Source organism: Accipiter gentilis, chromosome 10 (assembly GCF_929443795.1).
Source record: "Accipiter gentilis chromosome 10, bAccGen1.1, whole genome shotgun sequence".
Lineage (NCBI taxonomy): Eukaryota > Metazoa > Chordata > Aves > Accipitriformes > Accipitridae > Astur > Astur gentilis.
This window is the reverse complement of record NC_064889.1, coordinates 2,774,654-2,794,342: the sequence shown is the minus strand read 5'-3', so window position 1 is coordinate 2,794,342 and position 19,689 is coordinate 2,774,654. Positions and strand designations below refer to the sequence as shown.

At 41.9% G+C, this 19,689-nt stretch overlaps 1 protein-coding gene across 3 annotated transcripts in view; it reads right to left on the bottom strand.

Moving 5' to 3' along the window:
• ARIH1 (ariadne RBR E3 ubiquitin protein ligase 1) overlaps positions 1-19,689 on the bottom strand; it is a 62,294-nt gene that overhangs the window by 28,508 nt on the left and 14,097 nt on the right. For all 3 annotated transcript variants that reach the window (XM_049812374.1, XM_049812372.1, XM_049812373.1), the window contains exon 2: positions 7,407-7,474. In XM_049812374.1, coding sequence (XP_049668331.1) covers positions 7,407-7,474 — 68 coding nt within the window. The remainder of the gene's footprint in view (positions 1-7,406; positions 7,475-19,689) is intronic.

Genomic DNA, 19,689 nt, shown 5'->3' with positions numbered 1-19,689 from the left:
TAAAGAGGAGGCAGGAAGCAGTAATCAGTCACAGTTTGTGATTCAGCAGGTCCCTAGTTCCTGTACTTCATGTTTTCCTCCATGTACTCAGTCTACATTAAGTGTGCCTCAAAGAGGTCCTGACTTCAATTTTGGCACTTCCTTCTCTGATCTAAAGAGAAATGTGTCAGCAGAGTCAGACGCTTGGTTCAGTTGATCAAGCACTCATGCGTGGTCACCAATCTCCAATTAAGGCAACTGCAGGACTGCCCTTCACACACTTCAGTCATCTACAGAGTTTGGGAACAACTGCTGCTAGGTCTGGACTCTGATCTCCAGTTAGGCTGGTCTTCACTTTCACACTAAACACCTTACCCATGTCCAAAGCCCACACCACCCATCTCTTGGGCCAAAATCCTAGCCATTTGAGTATCTTTTGTCTCCAGTCAATCTGACATATTTTAACAACCTCCCAAGAAAACAAAATTCCAGGTTTACCATGCTTTCAAAGATTGGATATCTCATGGAAAGCAGGATGCAAAATTGGTTGGGGAGAGACAAAAGACCACTTTCTTCCCATTTCCTATTCCCTTAATAAATAAAAACAAAACCAACTTTTTCAGTTTACAAGCAGTATTCCCCAAAAGTCCCAAATCCATAGCAGCTCTCTTACAGCACTACCTACCGACAAGACTTGACTTACAATTAAAAAGTGTTAATTTCACTGCTGGTTCATAGGTTTCTTAATGCAGTTCACATATTTTAGATCTTAATTTTCAAAGACACTGAATTTTGAAGGTAGTGGGGAATTCTGGCATTGCAGCATACACGAGGCTTTGCCCCTGTTCTTCAGTGTTAGGTCAGGGATGTAACTCAACCAAGTTACTTTGTTTGCCTACAGGATTAGTCATATCCAGAAAAATTTTAGCAAGCAAATTCAGTGCAGTCCCATTATACACAGTATTTGTTTATTAAAGAGTCATGGATAAATACTAACTCCACAAAAGGTTTCCAGCCTTCAAATTGTTCTCACATACAGCACAATCAGTGTTGGACATCCTGTTTGAGAAGAGCAGGCAAACAGTTGGGTGTGATGTTTGCAAGAAAAAATAGTTTTGAAGACAAATGTAATGATGCAACTTTAACACTGGCATTCGTGGTCAGCTAAATTCTTATGGAAATACCAGAGATATTTGTAATGGTGGGCTGTTTAAAGGTGCATTACCCACATCAGGAACTTGACTTTACCACTTGCACTGGGCAGTTCTATTTTTACAGTATTTCTGCAAAAGCCATGACACCTACTGCCCTATGCCAAGACATAGAAACAGAAAGTCACCAGCAATTGCTTTTTACCTGGAATTACCTATTCGCTCTAAATACCAATAGGTAACTAATTCAGAACAACCATTTCCTTCCCAGGCTTTCAGGAGATTCCCAATAACAGAAAATAAGTGATTTGACATCATGTGTTTCTCAGGGCTAAAAGCTAGTGACAAGAGTAACACAAGTAAGGTGTATACTTTGGAGTCTTTAGCCGATTTCCAAATCATCGATACACTGCAAAGCATGCAGGTGCTTACATTTTGGTAAAACAGCCACAGCCCATATCAAATCATTTCCATATCAAGTGTCTGGTCTCCCCTACACTTACACAGGAGAAGCAAATGAGGCAGCCGAGAGACTCAGTCAGGGCCACGCAGAAGAGGAAAACAATCTAAGAAAAAAGGCTAAGTTTTGCCTTTTTAACTCTACTGCACTCTTAATTCTTACAGTATTCACTCTGCTCTTTGGGATTACCACTTGTAAACCTCACCAGTGCTGAGGACAAACAGGGTACTGGGTATTCCTCCTTCCCCATGCTGTTTTCTTTTAATGCATTTGCCACCTTTGCTGTGCCAGGGTGCACTGAGCAAGTAATTTCCACAACTATTTGTACATGTGTGTCTCAGACTCAAAATCATGCTGTCACTGGGCAATAATAAAACAAGAACTCTAGAAAACGCAGAAGAAAACCTCGATCTCCCTGAAAATACACAGTTCCAATGGATACTCCAGAGCAGAGTCCAACACCTCTAACTGTTCCACCACTCCTTGTGCAAACACACCAAGGGCCCAGTCAGAAGACCACTCCAGTTCCTTCAAGTGTTAGGAATGAATCTTAATTCCAATTACCATGGCATTTTTCCACTTGTTCTAGCATCAACACACACCATCCATTTAAGCAGATCTCCCTTTGCCCTTCCCATGTTCTTTGCTCAAAGGATTCACAGGCAGCAGCTCTGACACCTTTCCCTAGCACAGCCGATAAAGCTGCTCGCATGACACTTCTCCACTTCCCTGTCCTAGCAAACCTTCTCCACCACCAGTTTCCATTTCCATTCATCCTCCTTGAACCCAAGGAGGCCAAAACAAATAAAATTCCAGATAATATTTCACCACAATCTCATACAATTTCACCTATATTTCTCCTGCAGATATCTCACCTAATGCATCCCAAACGATGTCTACGTTTCTCCAGAGCTCCTTCATGTCAGCAGCTCCATTTTAATCTCTACTAGAAACACCATATTCTTTTCCATCTCTGTGTTGATGAGACCTATTGTGACACTTTGTACCACTTTTATTGCTAGGATTGTCCCAGCTGTCTGGGTTGTTTTCCTGTATGAAGTCTGGATCCTCCTCTGAGCCAAATGCCTCCAAACAGATTTGTGCCAAGTCATTCATTAATACTAAAAAAAGTTCATCCCAAAAATTAACTGATAAGGGACTTACTAACAGGTTCCATCTAGAATGCTACTCCCCTTTTGAGCAAAGTAACTCTATACACACCATACTAATAGCTGAACCCAATGTATGCCCCATATTTTATAGAATACAGTTGCATGCTGTCATCTCTGCCATGAAACATGGGAGAAAAATCCTTTAATTCCCTCCTCACCTTCTTTACAACTCCAGGGTTTTTTATTTTTCCTCAAGTTCTCACTATTAAAGGGTTGCTTCTTGGTAGCTTGGTCCTTATTTTCATGTTAGGGAGGAGCACAGGACATTTATCAGCCTTTTAAGCCCTCTGCCCTCTTCTCCATTTGCAATGCAGATACTCAGTAATTCTAGCACTTCTGATACTTGAGAAATGTTACAGTCTATTCAACCAACATTAGACTCTCTGCTCAATATAGCTGACTTCAACAACTTGTTCTATTAGTTTTTCAAAATTCATTCACTTCATCACAAAGTTGTTTTCTCTGCTACTTTAAAATGAATAGACACACGAGTGAATTATTTTCAAGTTCTATAATTTCTTCACTGCTTACCAACACCAAGTCCATAATAGTATCAAGTCTTTTTGGCAGAGGGATCAAGCTGTCAGCTTCTTTATTTCCTCAAAATTTCTTCCTGCTGTTGCTAACTGCCTAATCAACATTTTCTAGACATAATCAAATCATATCCAAGGGAGTACCAAAGATAAAAAGCTTTTTCACAGAAAAAAAAAATGCTTCTAGTACACACTTTGGGATATTTACTTCAGTGAAAGAGCATTTGTGAATGTCAGAGAATCAGCATACTCACAGTAAAAGATATCTTCATACCAAAACACCTGCCATGAACAATTTTTCACCTCTTCAGCCTCTGCTGAATAGTGTTAAGTACTTATTTGCCCAAAGGAAAGCGGACAGCCAGGTACCTACAGAGAACTCAGACCCTGAATGGAAGGGGAAGAGGCAATCTGGGCTAGCAGCCAAGACACCAGGGCCATCCTGGCATCAGTCCTCTGCTCAGAGGGAACAGAAACATGTGGCCACCAAGATAAGCACCTACAAGGAACTGCAATCCCTACAGGGATTAAATTGTGCCTTTGGTTACATGCTGAAATACTTGTCTTTAAAAGAAAGTGACCAGGGGAAAGCACAAAGTGGGAGAGCTGCATTTTAGTTTCTTCATCATGAGGAGGTTCATCCCTAAAACTCCCCTCAAGAGGGACAGATGCTATCAGCCATAATAAAATTGGAAGGTAATCAATTAGTGCTTCACCAGTGGGATAAGGCACTTTTTCAGTTGTGGCTATTACTTCATTGTAAGTGGAATAAATACCTGCAACATATCTGCCATGCAATTATTCCACGACAAACCTGACACACAGTAATAACCTGCTTACTAAAAACATGCATAACAATACAAAAAGCAATGAAGAAGTTTTCATGTTTTAAAACACAGAAGTTTTCATCTCACAAGCTCAGGCCTCACCACGCTCAACACTTATCAAAAAAGAAGGCACTTGGTTTATCTGCTTTACTACAGGCAAAGTTTGATAAGGCTGCCTGTCAGGTCATGCTGACTCACCATGAACTAAGGTAAAACAGACACTGGCTAGGTGCTGTAAATATACACCATTAAGCAACTAAGTTCAAGCTCGGACTTGGTGTGAAATCAAGCACCAAAAATTGCACCCAAACATTACATCTTAGCATGCATTATACCCACCCAGACTGCAGGCAACAACAGGAATTTCCTGGGAAGTCTTCCTAATGGTTATTAGGAGTAAGAGGCCAAATTTATACTCAAGTAAGAGTCCCCCAGGAAAAAAAAAAGTTTCCAACACTGTTGCAGAACACGGATTCACTTGGTGTGAAAGAACACTGCGTGTAAGCACTTTTACTTAGCGCCTGCGAGAAGTGCAATAGCAGCAGTTACCTGCTGGCTCCCCAGCACAAGCAGATGCTCCGGCCCTGGGGTCAGGCTCTGCTTGGGTTTAGCCCACACAGCAATGGGTGCATGCCGACAGGCAAGCCAGCACACAACTTAAGCTATGAGCAAACTGGAGATTTCAGGCACAAGACTTTTTTTTGGGTCAGACACTGAAGATGCAGTGAATAGATAGTGTTACTTTCAAGTAAAATCTAAGTTTTGGGGGTTTTCCCTTAAAAAAATAAAGTAGCATTTAAATTTATTTTTTTGTCCGATCACAGCATGCCTCTCCACCTCACCATGCATGCTTCCCAGTGTTTTTCGGCTCATTTACACTAGCACAATGCTGCAATAAGATTTGCTGGACACACACAAAGCCATGCAAGACTCAGAAGTGATTTCTGTTCTGGAAGAATAACCAAGTCTAAATTTGGGCTTAATCAGCTTGTCATGTTCATCTAAACAAGAACCACCTCTATTTTAGCAGAAAGACATGATTTGTAGCTAGCTCATGGCATCATTTCCAGCTCCATCACTATTTCAAACTGATTGTTTTGCATCCTGACTACTGAAGTGACCACTTGCCTCCTACCCTTGCCTTTGCCTATTAATGCAGCAATCACAGAATCTTCTTGAACACTAAGAGCCAGCCCACAGCCTCTTCCCCGGCCCTCCCACTCCTACTTTAACACAGCTGAGCATCAGCAGAGCACTGCAAAAAGCTTTGTGGAAGCTATTTGGTGAAGAAGTGACAGAAAGCAGCACCAGCTACTTGAGAGAAATTATTTTAGTGTTTTTCTAATACAGCAGGACAGTCAGCATCAGAACTGTGAGTAGTGTGCAATAAGTCTGCATAAGCAAGGGTCACATATTATATTACTCACAGGGGTAGTCCTATAGAATTAAGATAAGTGTTTTAATGAATATGTACCAAGAGTACATGTTTACCCATGGACGTTGTAAATATTTACGTCTACTTAAAGTATTTTAGTTGGAAACTGTAAAAGCCTTAACAATAATACCTCACATAGAAGTGGCTGACAGCCCCCTTTGAAAAAACCCACAGCCCAATTTTTTTACTTCTTTTTTTTTTTAAATTAATGGCAGCCTTAACAAACAAGTTTTCAGTGAGAAGGGAGAAAAACTATTGAAAAAAGGGATGACATTTCAGTACACTTATGTAGAGGTATCTCAAAGTGAGGTGGAGGTAGCCAAGGAGACTGAACTTTAGCCTGACCAAAAGAACCAGCACAAAAAACTTAACTACAAAGAAGTGAACAGACACACATTATAGAGAAGGAACTAAATCAGAATGCTTAGTTGTAGTCAGAGTTAAATAGCCTCAATATGACTGTGTTTGTAACACAAAGCTTTCATGCTTCCCACATTAACTAAAAGAGGTCAATCTTAGGAAATAAATCAAAGGCTAGAAAGCTTAAAAAAACCCACAATCACTTCAGAAAAAAAACCAACAAAACTAGGCCAAACAAAACTTAAGAGATACCTGAGCACCATCACTAACTGAAAATGTTACACAAAGGGGACTAAAGGTGTCCTAAATAAATCCATTATCCCAGGATAGCAGAAATATTTAAACTCCAACACTACCTACTAGCAGACTGAAAACCTGTTGGTCTTCGACACTTGTACCCTGCGCAAACGATGACTGAACTACACAGGCTCAGCCCACAGCACAGAGCACCTACGGGCTGTTAAGTGGCATTTATCAATTCAACAGTACTACCAACAATTGTTTCTGCTTTACAGACTACAAAGCTTCCTATCTTCTCATACCCTGATCATCAAGCAAAGGAAATGGTAACTGAAAGTCAAACAGACAATCCTACCAAATACCGAGTCCTTCTGTCCCCGTCCCCGTCGCCCCTCCCCACCCCCCATTTGTGTCTCTTGACACTTAAGACCAGCAAAGACCATAATAACCAGTAAGTCCCTGTACAGTCTTTACTGCTCCTTCTAGTCCAGACTAATTCTCCCCCTAGCTTCTACAAGCAAACTGAATTCTCCAGCTCCCTCACACTCTCTTCAACACCAACACTAGCGGGGTGGGGGGGAAAGAAGGCACACAGGTGCACTACCACTGTGGCTGGATTTGGCCTCCACTGTATAATAACAAACTATAAAAAGTACCTTTATCAGCAACATTCCCCAAGAGCTGGGAATCAAAGATGCAAAATAACCATAAATGCTCTGCTCTGAGGGGGAGGCAAAATTTAAGCCATTATTTACACACACAGTAAAGAAAACCTGGAGCTACAAAGACAAGGCAGACGCACTTTACCAGTATCCTTTACCAGTCAAGAACAATTCAGTCTCAGTAAGACTAAAACAAACATGTCAGGAGCATGCATGCTAGAATGACATGCAAGAGCAACTAAATCCAAATTCAAAACAGTTGCAAGATAACAGGAAGTTGTTCGTGCTTGTTTTTTTCCAGAGCCTGCGAAAATCCTGTGCCTGTATGTGTTCAAACTGGAAGGCACCCTTTCCTCCAAAGGGCAACTAACTTCCAAAACTTCTCTGAAGCGTAATAGGCATTATTAACATTAAAAAAAAGTCACTCTTAGCTGGTAAAGTCTAAGGGGGAAGGGAAGATTCAGAGCTTACAGAAGAGATCCTCCTGCCACGTACTGTATATTCACCCATTCTCACATTAATGCAGTCATAAACATTTCTTGCAGGTCTGAAGCAAAATGCAGCTGCACGCTAAGATGGCTGCTTACCTCTCCATCAGCTTCTCTTTATCCCAGTTGAAATGGCTAAGCAGTATTCGAGTGATAGTCGCTGGATTCTAGAGAAATAAAAACAATAATTAATTAGGTAACTGCTTGACCAAGTTGGTATACTGTTATGAGAACACCAAGCAGAGGTTTGAATAAACAAATGGGGAAATCAGTGTGTCTAATAACATAACCTGTGCAGACAATACATGTTAACTAACATATACTGGAAAATAGCTTGACTTTGACAGAAAAATTTTTAAAACTCTATAAAGCAAGATGAGTATATAAAATGAGAATACGGTTGAAGACTTAAGGAACTGGTTAGATACTGCTACCACAACAGATGCTTAAGTGCCAACATTTCCATGTCCAGTGTACTTACACAATGTTAACCCAGGGTGTTTGTAAAATTCAGGAAGGGCTAATTGCCATCCATCCTAACCATTTTTGCCACAACCTCCACACTATTTGCAGAACATGAACATTCCTTGTTTGTCCCAGCCACAACCACCAGAACACCTGGGCTGAAAACTCTTTCAGAAAGTAACTGGCTGCCAGTGTAAGATGACAATGTCCTTTGAAGTCTCCAAACATTCCCAAAGCACACCAAGATTCAGAAAATACTATGCAATTATACAACTAAGGAAAGAAGTATAGCCTAGAAAGGTCAGAAATAGAACCGGAAATAAAAGCTGATTTTCACTTGTACACAAATTCTTCTTCCAATTAAATCTGTATCGTCAGCCAAGGGCTGGATCATATGAGAAACATAACAAATCATATGGCTTCTGTTACACCCCAGAACCATGTTTTAGCTCCCTAAATCCAAACTATCTCGGCTCAGTTTGAGGACCATTTACATGCAGCAGAGGCAACAGCGAGCATCCTGAAAGTGGCTATACATTCTTTGCCATTTAATACCAAAATGGAAGTTTGCTTTAGGGCAAATTTTCAATAGACGCTCTGAAGCTGTTGAAAAGTAGGACATAAACTAGCAATGTGATTTTCTGAGCCTGCGGGCTACAGCTACAACTTGAAGCTGCCAAAAAGTCAATCCTGCCACCCAGAGCAGTGATCCCACCCCATCCTGACCCTCAGCCACACACTTGCATGTCCTGCGCTCACCAGTCCCTGCTAGTATAGCCATCTTATGCTGCAACACTGCAAGTTACTGGCTCGGATCTTTTTTCTTCTTTTCCTTTTAAGTTGTTTTTTGCACTGATCAGTTCCCCAATCTGTTTGATTGCCTGACCACACAAACAGCTGCATTAGAACAAGGGAGAGGACAGGAGGGGACAAGTGGGACAGCATCTTTCAGCAGAAACACCAACAAAACATTCACTGAAATAAAGCCCTAGGGTCAAAATCTAAGCACAAAGAACTAGTCTTGTGGTTTATGCTATAAAAAGTGATACTCCTCTCCCTCTGCAGTGTGTTCTTATGCTTATTAATGCCAGTACCACTTGTTTAAGGCGAAATTAAGAAATTTTTCCTGCTTAAAAAGCGCATGTGAACAAAAGCAGCTTTGGATAGGTTAGACCAGATACCTGATCTGGTCCATGTGGAGCCCCATAAACAGCTGGGATGGCAAATCTGCTACACAGTATGGGGCAGAAAAACCAGGAACTGGTATTGCCAAATACTCTGTATTGTGAAAACACGGCCCCAGTCCCTCTTTGAACAAGTCTCCCAGGCAATACAGATCCAAGCTCCTAACTGTAATAACACAATGAGGTGCTTGGCTGACAACCACATGCGACTGGCCATTACGAAACAGTGAGGCAGCACCCTGACCTTCAGCACACTAGCAGGAGTTGGGATAATAGCACTGCAGCCGCCTGCTAAGGGGGCAATCCCCCTTTTGGGCAGATTTACTCAGTGCCTTGCATCAAAGCAGTGATGGTCCAGCTCCAGGACAAGCTGGACTAGCTCGGTGCTCTGATGGGAGTTATTTTCCCCCCTCTTTGTAGCTCTCAGACGAAGCAGCAAGCTGATACACCTTGCTATGCAAACACAACACAGATACACCGAGTACATACCCAGAGGCAAGGGTGAGGGGCTCTTCGGGCAACAGGATAGTCTTTGCACAGTTTACACCTCCTAGGGAGCTGCATCCTCATCTTTTGCCCCAGCCGTGGGGCCAACAAGTGCTCTGCCTGGTCAACGCTGCTCACGCTGCTGCAGCCACACTGGAATCATGTTAAACCATCACAGAACCCCATTTAAAGAAAAGAAAAATCAAGAAAAAGCTTTCCGATAGTATCAGTCCCTGATCCAGCCCAGCACACGGTGGCACAAAGCCTGTGCCAGCACTGCAGACAGAAGGGAACAAGCAGTTAAACTGTTTAAAGTCAGTCCTGCCACCAAGAAGCTGTATGGGAATTTAAGGGTCTCCTTCACCAAAAGGCTGCTCCAGCTTCAGGGAGGAGGATTGCAGCCTCTTTCAGGGCTTTAGTTTTTGATCTTTCTAGGTTACTTTGTATTCGGGTCTCCAAATCTTTTTCTAGAATACTATCTGTATTACATAGCAGTACCTAAAGGAGCTCTTAATAACTCACTTGAACATGCACGCTTCCTAAAGCAAATTAATCAAAGATGAAAATATACTTTAGTAAACACACTGATCTGATCTCTAGATTGTCTTGGTTATGATATCACCTGCTACGGTCAGTACAACTTTTTTTTAAAAAAAAATAATTCCATTTTCTAGGGGAAGCCTTGCCTCAAACCAGGAAATCTCCTCCTAAACATACCAGGCAGATAGCTCATATAGGTTTCTCCATGTAATCCTTCTAGCACTCTCCCACCTATAAATCACATTACTTGAGCCCCTCACCCCTGCCATGCTCCAGAGTTACAAATAAGTTTCACAGAGTAAAGTGCGCAGCTTCTCAAACACAAGGATTCTTCACTCAGCCCAGACATCTGCCAGATGTACAAAGAAAAAGTGTTTTCTTAATTTCTCAAGCAACAGCATTAAAAGAGCTTTGAATTAGCCTGAAGTCTTGTCCTACCTTCTGCTACAGCAGCCCACTTGGCCACTGTATTAAGACTTCTGGGAATACCTATTAATCGCTTAATAGGCTAAGAGGCAACTGAGGTAGTGGTCTCTGGCTGACTTGTCTTTTTAAAGAGGACAGACAGGTTCCCCCTGCACTGAAGGATAAGTTACACCATATTAACAAGGAACTGAAGTGGTCTGCAGTGATTACCAAGTGCAACACGGCAAATCCAGCAAATACCACTCACCAAAGGACACGTGGTCACAAAGAACAAGACCACCTCATTTCGCTTCTGGCTTCTCCGTTTTCCCAACAAAGTGGCACTGCAGCATTCCGAAACAAGTTTCCCTAGGTCAGACCCCCCCCCCACGTATGCCAGCATCACAAAAAGAAAGCTGTTTTTCCATTGCAACAGCAATGTGCAAAACAGCACGTTATTTAGGATTATACTCCAGAGACCGGCACCATTGGCTTGGTGTATTAAAACACAAATATGGTGTGAGCAGTAGCTTTTACCGGCTTGTTGGGCTTTAGCTTCCTCTAGCTACAGCAATATTTGTTCAACATGTTAATTTAAAAAAAAAAAATAATAATAACAAAAAGGAAACACCAGCAGCATGACAAGCTCCTACCAGAAATAGCTGGGCTGCCTGCTTTCTCTGCTTGCTACATCCAAGATCTAGTATTTAAAGCTTAACTAGTTGTTTCACTGATACAGAAGGCAAGGATTAATACAACTGTGCCCTTGCTGATACGCAACGTGGACAGCAACACAACCTGAGCTGGCATTACAGAGGGAGGACCGAAGCCAGGGAGGGAGGCAGCGCTAAGAGGCTTGGTTTGCATAATATAAACCACAGTTAAATACAAATGCAAAAACCTCTGGCATTAAGGATTGTTCTAATTTAAGGCAAGGCACACCAACAAGGTACCGGGTAACAGCTGCTCCGCATTAATTGCTTGCATGCACACACTTACCTCACAGTTATTTGGGAGCAGCTTTGGAGGAGTAAATCGCAGCATGTCACAATGAGAGGTTAGCTGCTGCAGAGCAGCTATGTCCCATAACTCAGTCTTATGGGGTTAAAACGACACCAAAATAATTTGATGTTTCAACCCGTGTTTTGACACTAGTTCTGCTACAGACCTCTTTCCATCAACCCTGCCGCTGCTGCACAAGCCCTCCGCAATCACTTTGGACACTCACTCTGCCCAGAGCTGCAAAAATTAGCAGAGTATTTGAACAACACTAAATTACACAGGACTGGTATATTATAGTTTCTGTTCTGAAACTGGATGGGCTTCTCATTTGGCACACAGGATGATTGTCTACGACTCTTACACCACACAGATTAGTTATGAACAGGCTACAACGCTGCTCAGATGGGATTACTACTTAGGCTTGAAGCTGCAGCAGGGAGAAGCATGCTTTTACAAAGCTCATTTTCTGTTTACAAAGAAAAATTTTAATAAGTAAAGCAACCAGAAACAGACGGCAAACAAGGGAAAAGCTAACATGTTCAAGCATTCTGTTTTCCTCCAAACATGGTTTGATGAAAGCTGAAACAGCAGACCTAATTTACAACAGCCACCTATTAAATTTTACATGTTGAAGCCGAGGAAGATTGCTAGAGCTCAAGGTAGTGAGCCTGTTGATATCCAGATAGGAATGAAACCCGAGAAAAGCAGCCATTTTGTTGAAATTCTCAGGGCACTTTAAAAGACTCGCTGTCACAACTATCTCGCTAACAAAACATTCATAATAAAGCTCTGCCCAGAGAGAAACACAGTCAGTCCTTCAGCAGTGATTTTTTTTTTTTTAGGCTACAAAGCAGCCAAGACCCAAATGTGCTTCAAACAGATCCCACTTCACCAGTGCTTTTCACTGGAGGTATTTACATTTACTATCATTATCTATGTTACCATGCCTAAGCACACATATGCAAGCAGGAGATACAGGGATGAGAAACCCTGCAAAGGTCTGGACTTCTCCAAAGAAGCATTATTAACTGAAATAAAACTCCTTAATTTAATAGAATTTAATTGAACTGGAAGCTTGGTCACTAATATTTGAATTGAATTATTTTTTGCTGTCAAAATAAGAGAGTATGAAGTGGAAGGAGGAACCTGGATGCACTTAAGTGCATACATGAATTATAAATTAGAGATTATTAGGACATTAGCTTAAATCAGAATTTCCAAGCAGCATAATTTGCTGAATGATAGTTTGCAGTACTTGACCCATTCATGTTTTCATCTATCAAGACGAGCTGCGCAGCTAATTCTTGCAGTTATTACCAAAAAAAGCATATTTTAGAGCTCAGCTTCTCATCATATGCTGGGAATAAGCTCCTGTTTCAATTTCAGCATTCACTGCAGATAAAAACCAAGAACAACTTAAGCTCAGTTCTCTAGTACAATCCTTTCCCCCTCCTTGAGACATGGTATTGATAAATTCTTCATTTTGTTTCTTTCCATTTCATGGCTGGTTTTGTTTTCTAAACATGGCAGCTTTTGCATTTCAACAATTTTCATCCCAACTGCAGCATCTATATCGCAAGCAGAGGCTTTTTCAGACTCAGTACAGCAATATGAATTTGATACCACTTCCAGTTCAGTTTTCAACACAATTGCTTTTGCACTCATGAATCAAAGTAGACATCCTAGAAACACTGGCTTTGTACAAGCCTCACACATCTGTAGATGGTTCAAACCTCAACAACATCCACAGCTATATTCCACGAATGCGTGATACAAGACCATATTTAAATTCCCCAGCAGAAGGAAATCAGCTGGTTTCACATTATTTGACAGCAAAGAATAAGACTTCTGCTTGGTGGTGACATATCGCATGCACTGCTGCAGGAGAGAAGGGCCATCAAATGAACAGCTCAGAAGCCAACGCCTGTCTGAAACCAAGCAGCACAAACATTTGCTCCAGTGAAGTGGCATCCAGGGACAGCATGTCACACCACCACCATAAATATTTAATCAGTCAAAACCCCAGCCTTTGCCAATAGGAGAGCACCAAGTGGAAATTCCAGCTGCCCTCCGAGCACATGCAGGATCGTACAGCATCTCCAAAGATTGTCACCATGTACACCACACCATGGAAAGCAGCATTAATAAAATAACCAACACATCACATTTTATGTTAGCAGGGAAAGTGGGAGCAACCTCACCATGAGAAGGTTTAAAAGATTTCTTGATAAATTAAAAGAGACTTCTTGCTTGCCTCAGCTGTAGCTCTCATTGATGGTCTGGAGATCAGCATCATCAGATGCGCTGCATGTTTTTCCCCCACTGCTTGCCAGATGACTCTAAGTCATGGAGGTGGTGTGCAGGCAGGCAAGTCCTAAACCTCAAGACCAATACAAACAGGCAATACCCAACTGCATTAAGTGCCACCACCAAGCAGGAGTGGAAACCCCCCATAAGTCTTCAATTACTTCAAAACCCAACAGGTTTGCACACTGACACTCCTTTCTGAAGGACAACAGCTCCATCTCCACCCACAGCATAGAGCAAGGGCAACCAACACAACAGACCAAGCACCATACAGCTGCTTCCTTCATCAGGTAATAACAAAGTGGACACCAGTCTGAAATTCTGCAATAACTAGGTCACCTACTCTGAACACCACCGCTCTTCGCTTGCATCTCTCGCAGTCCCATACAGGTAACCAGGTAACCTTCGACATAAACATACAAAGCAGAAAGTGGTTTAAATAAGCTTTAGCCTGGATCACATTACAGTAAGACTGTCATCGTAACATTTGCATTGTTTTGCAAGTGCACTGAGTGACCTTCATTTGTGAAGATCCATTCACATCTATTCTTTCAGGAGACAATCACCAGAAATCTTACAAGCACAAAACCTCATTTCTAGCAGCTTAATAAAATTCCCAGGAACTGAATGTAAAAGATGAGATCTAAGCATAGAGTACTTCCAGGACATGATCTCCTAAAGACAGTATCTTCAAACTTGTTAGTTTTTAAGCAACACCGCATGAGCACTCTGAGAAGCTGCTGGAAAACTTTCACATAAGCTAATATTCCCTACCTCGATTACAGACAGAACATAAGAGGGCTGTTGTGAGAAAATGAGGACAGCAGCTAAACAGATAAGTCTGCCACCATCCACCCATACTCCCCTCCTCTGCCATCCCCTGAGGCCTGGGAGAGAATCACACCATGGTACATTTCTGCCACTAGCCATCTCATGGTTTATGGCGCCAGTACAACACACATACAGGTGGATCTGAGATACTTCCCAACTTCCAAACACGAGTTATTTATACCAACAACAAAATCAGTACTATTCAATCTCTATGCACCCATTGAGGATATGGTCTTTGCATCCTACAGCCCCACTGAGGCCACACTAAGTGCCTCTTTTGAATTACCCACCTCTGAGTCACCCCAAAATTTACCTGTTTCCTGCGACTGGCATTTCCAAGCAACTCCGCAGGAAGCCAGGCTACTTCCCTGTGACACTGCCAGTCACTGCTGTCAACTGCTGCCCTCCGGCTGGCATTTACCACTTCACCGTACCTTCCCATTAACACACACACAGGCTTCAGCTTCAATGTTGATCATCTCCTTAGCTTCCTACATCTTTCTTCATCTCATTAACTTCCCTTCACACATCATCTCTTAATTTTGAAAATTAAGTTTTATGGAATTACTGATTTAGTACCATTACGTGATGGCACCAAATGGCAGCTTAATATTATGAACTCAGTATGTAGTAACCTACCTGCAACTTCCCTGTTTTTAGGTCTGATGAACATGAAGATAATAAAAAGCAACTTCAGAGAAAACTCTATTACTTCAGTTAATTGGTTCAAGAGACAGAAATGAAGCAGTCAGCTGCTTTACATTTTCTCTGAGCCTTTTGGAAAGTTTTCAGGTTAATGATTAGGAGCCGCAACAAGGATCCATTGTCTAACAAAGCTTTTAAAATGAGAAAAAAAATACTAAAGCAAAAACTCCAGCATGAATTAGCAAGTTTGGAAGTGCAAGAACTGAATTCACACCGTAATACTTCTAAATCAAAAGAAGATCGGATGGATTTGCCACGCTGCTCAAGTGTGCTGGGCAGCACTGGCTCTCTGATGACTTCAGAAGCTCCACCACCAACTCTACACAAATTAAAAACTGCATGTGGGCTACAATTGGGGAAGGTATTTTCCAGTATTTCAGCTACACTTACTTCCATACTAGGAGATCTATGGTTTGATGACAGGATACAGAGAGATGTTAACCCTTATTTTATACATTTAATTTGAAGATTATTTTGGCTTCTACTTCCTTTTGCTACAGTTCTGGAGTATAAAGCTAACCCCTTAAAGAGCAAAGGCCCACAGGTACAGAGGCCCTGTGAATTCAAGCAAGTTATGCCACTGTACACTCCTTGAGTACTATGGAACAAGAGGTGTCCGATTGTACGTGCTTGCACAAACCGTTTCTCACTTTAATTCTTTTAAAATAAGGACCACTATTGTTTTACTGCCCACAAAGGGAGTATCACCCAAAGTATTTCCCTTCTCCTGGTGTCTCCCACCACATGAAATCCCAATGCATGAGCAAAAAGCTCAGCAAATCTGCATAAGCAACATGAACCACAGCTATAGTTTCCAGAGTTCCCACTGAGTGACTACAGCGGACATACTAAGAGAACTGGAGTGGGAGCACATGGGTGCCAGAGTACATTTCAGAATGGGTTTATTCAACATCATTGCCTCCCACTCATGAATTTGCAAAGACTTGCCTCAAAAGAGTAGGAGAAGGTGATGGCATCATTTCCATATAATCCTTCCAGTTTACTATTTCAGTAGCTCCTTAATATCTCCCATCGCAGAGGAAGAAAACAGCACACAGCACTGCTGCTAGGCAGTGGACAAGGTAATATTAAAAGCCCCAAAAGAGTTTTGGCTACCCTGAATGTAAAGGACCTGCAAATTCATCCAGGTAGAGTCCGGGTCCCTGGTAATCACCAATTTCCCCCTCATGCCAAACCTTCAATCAACATCCAGTGCCTCACAGCATTACTTCTTGTAGGACAAGAAATCAATGAAACAAACAGACAGCTATTTAGAAAAAGCAATACCAGACCTTTGTGTCCCAATAAAAAACAACGTGTAGTCACCTTCCCTGCTCATCCATAGAATACTACTCGCACAATCAGTATCCACAAACCATAGCTCAGTCCCCTTCCTGCTTGACATTATACATCACTGCTCTTCCAGACCTCCAGGCTCTGTTTTTCCCCTTCTATCGTACATGACCCCAACCCTATAAAAGTTCTTACCCCACACTTCATGTTGACCTGCCAGACAGTTACTGCACTGTTCCTATATGTGTACCACAAACAGATCCAGCTCCATCAAACAGGAAAACTGTTCATTTTCTCCAGATCACAAGCATCCCCAATGGCAGAAAGAAGCATCATTTCATACTTCATCCTGCACAGTCCCTCAGACCAACAGACTCTAGAAGACTAGAAAAGACACATGGGTATGGTTTCAATGCTTCTCTCAAACCAGTATGTCAACTCACTAATGCCAGGCTTGAAGAAAATATACTATGTTGGTTCAAGAGGAATGCAAAAGCACATTTTGCCACAGAAAGAAACAACAAACGAAGGCTGAGGAGTTCAGTGACCGGGCAGTATGTACCAAAATACCTTGGCTTAGCCCAACTGCACAGGTTAGTCAGAACCAGGTAAGAAATCGCTTCCCTTGCACAAGATTTTAGAGACACTGAGGAAGACTCCAGAAACCCAGAATGGCTTAGCTATGCACCAGCTCTTATTTTTGCCTATGAGATAAAGTAACAGCTACTTGGATTATTATTTTACTTTGAAATGGGGCAGTAACTAGGCAGGGCAGTAAAACGTGCTCTTCAGAGCCTGCTCCAAAGAAGCTGCATCCCATCACGACCAAACCTAGAAGGAACAGCTCAGAAAGTATTTATTTCAGCAGCAACACAAGCTCATGCAACCGCTGGCTCCTTGGCCTGCCACTGACTGCTCTGCGATGGGAGCACAACTGCTTGCACAGCTACAAGTGAACCAGATAGAGGAACTGACCCAGGTTAAAGGGGTTGCTGGTTTATTTTAACCCAGAGTGGGATCACCATGTGGCCAGACAGCTGAGTTGTTACAACTCAGACAACAGGGACTTGCTTCCAAGAAATTTGTTTGTGAAATCAGTCTGCTGAGAGCCATGTGTCAGACATGTCAAAGTTGGATCTTCCCCATGTCAACAGGCTCTCTAAATCTTCTTATCCCAAAGACTTTAAAGCATATCAGGGTATAATTTGATGCAAGTTAGAGCCAGAGGTCCCCCTTTTCTCCACTGTTATATCACCAGCAACTGTAGCTTACATGCCAGAAAGCATAGTCCAGAAATACTGTTTCTCATCTTGAAGAAACATACAACACCTTGACATCTTTCTTCCAATAACTTTCTCCATTTGCAAGACAGACCTTGAAGGAAGTGGCTGCTCAGGAGTACAGTCCAGCTACTAAGAAGAGCAGAATCTAGCCCTGTCTATGTCATTACAGTGTCTGGGGGCTATATTCAGCTGGGCTACCAAACATAAGATTTTGATAGTAAACTGTGGGAATACTGCCAGTATCTACAAAGATGCATCCTCAATGTAACCATGTCATGAGCCTGACAAGACAAAAATACACCTTTTTTTTTTTTTTAAGGTCTTTTATTAGTCAATGTTGGAAAGACTAGAAGTGGCATATGTCAGGTCAGCTACTCATCAAGTTGATAAAAAGAAAACAACCCAAAGCACCGCATTTGGGTTTCAGGGGAATGTTGTCTTCAGTGACTCAACTTCTGAATGAACTGTGTATTTCTGGGAAAGTACAGGTCTGCCGATGTGACCTACAGAAACTGTCCTGTTTGCAGGCAGAAACAGATTGTAAAGGAATAAAGCTGAAAGAGGAACTGTACAATTGCCTTCTCCTTTAAATCATTTTGTATAAGTCTTAAGTTGTCTCAAAAAAAGAAAGCTTTCCCTGCTTCTTTTTCCTCACTCAAATATGTATCGGTACATTGATTTCACTCTTTCACCACAGTCAGCATTGTACATTGCCAGATTCTGGTCCAAAGCCAGATTTACCCATAGGGCTATACCCATTTCACAGGCTTCATATCTCTGTAGGAAACCGGCACTGTTCCTCCCCATGAGGTAGCAAAACTGCTGTCTCTGCTAACTCCAGTTTCCAGCAGCTCACACAACATCAAGAACAGGTCATTTCAACCCTGGCCAGTGAACTACCTACTGGTCAGCAGTAGCTGGGACTTCTCCATGGATTTTGCATGCCCTGAAGATAACAGAACTTCACTTTTGCTGCTTTAAGCATGCTCAAAGGCATCACCAGGTCAAAAGGCAATGGATGGGCAGTGTTAAGAGGACGCTATTAGCAGATGTGTGAAAGTATTAGAAGTTGCCCTTGAACTTAGTAAGAAATCTGTACTGCACAAGAATCTTACAGCCACACATAACAGTTTTGAGAATTTGCTTTTTTGATGGCACTTTTACAGAAAGTATCTTACAGTACAATATATAACAGCATACTGCGTGTCCTCTTCAAAAAGGCCAAACCATCACTTCATTCCTGAAGATCAGTTATCATGCCTCATTCACAAAGATCTGCTGTGACGGAACAGTATCCAACAAAAAAAACGTCTATTCCACTTAAAAACACCCCCCCACACACATCTGCAAAGTCCTTCCTAGAAGAGTATCCTGTAAGTATTTTGTAATGTCAAAAGACTATTTTTTTCCTAGAATAACTTGAAGAACTAATGATACCATGGCATACTTGAACTGTGTAGACAAAATGAGACAAACAGAGGATGATAATATTTTTCTGACAGTCAACATCACAATAATGCTGGGGAGGGTCAATTCCCAGTAACTTGTGTTCTTTTTCCATAGCAGGTCTGTCTGTAGGCTCAAACATGTACCAAGAAAACGACTACTTGATTTTCTGGATTAAGTTTTATAAGTTCTCTAGAAAGGTCTCTCAAATTGTCCTTTTCCTGGTCTCAAAGGTCCTTCCAGATGATGATTAAAGAAAGGGTGCCCTCGCTTCAGACAGTGCACATGCAGAGAATCAGACCCCAAGGATGTCCAACTTAAATGTGTGTCTCAAGTGCTGGTTAAGTCTCAAATTGTCAGGTGATCTCCCGCCTGCTTTTGCTACTGGGCACTAATGGAGATCATCTATCACAGTATGCTCAATCACAAAGACAG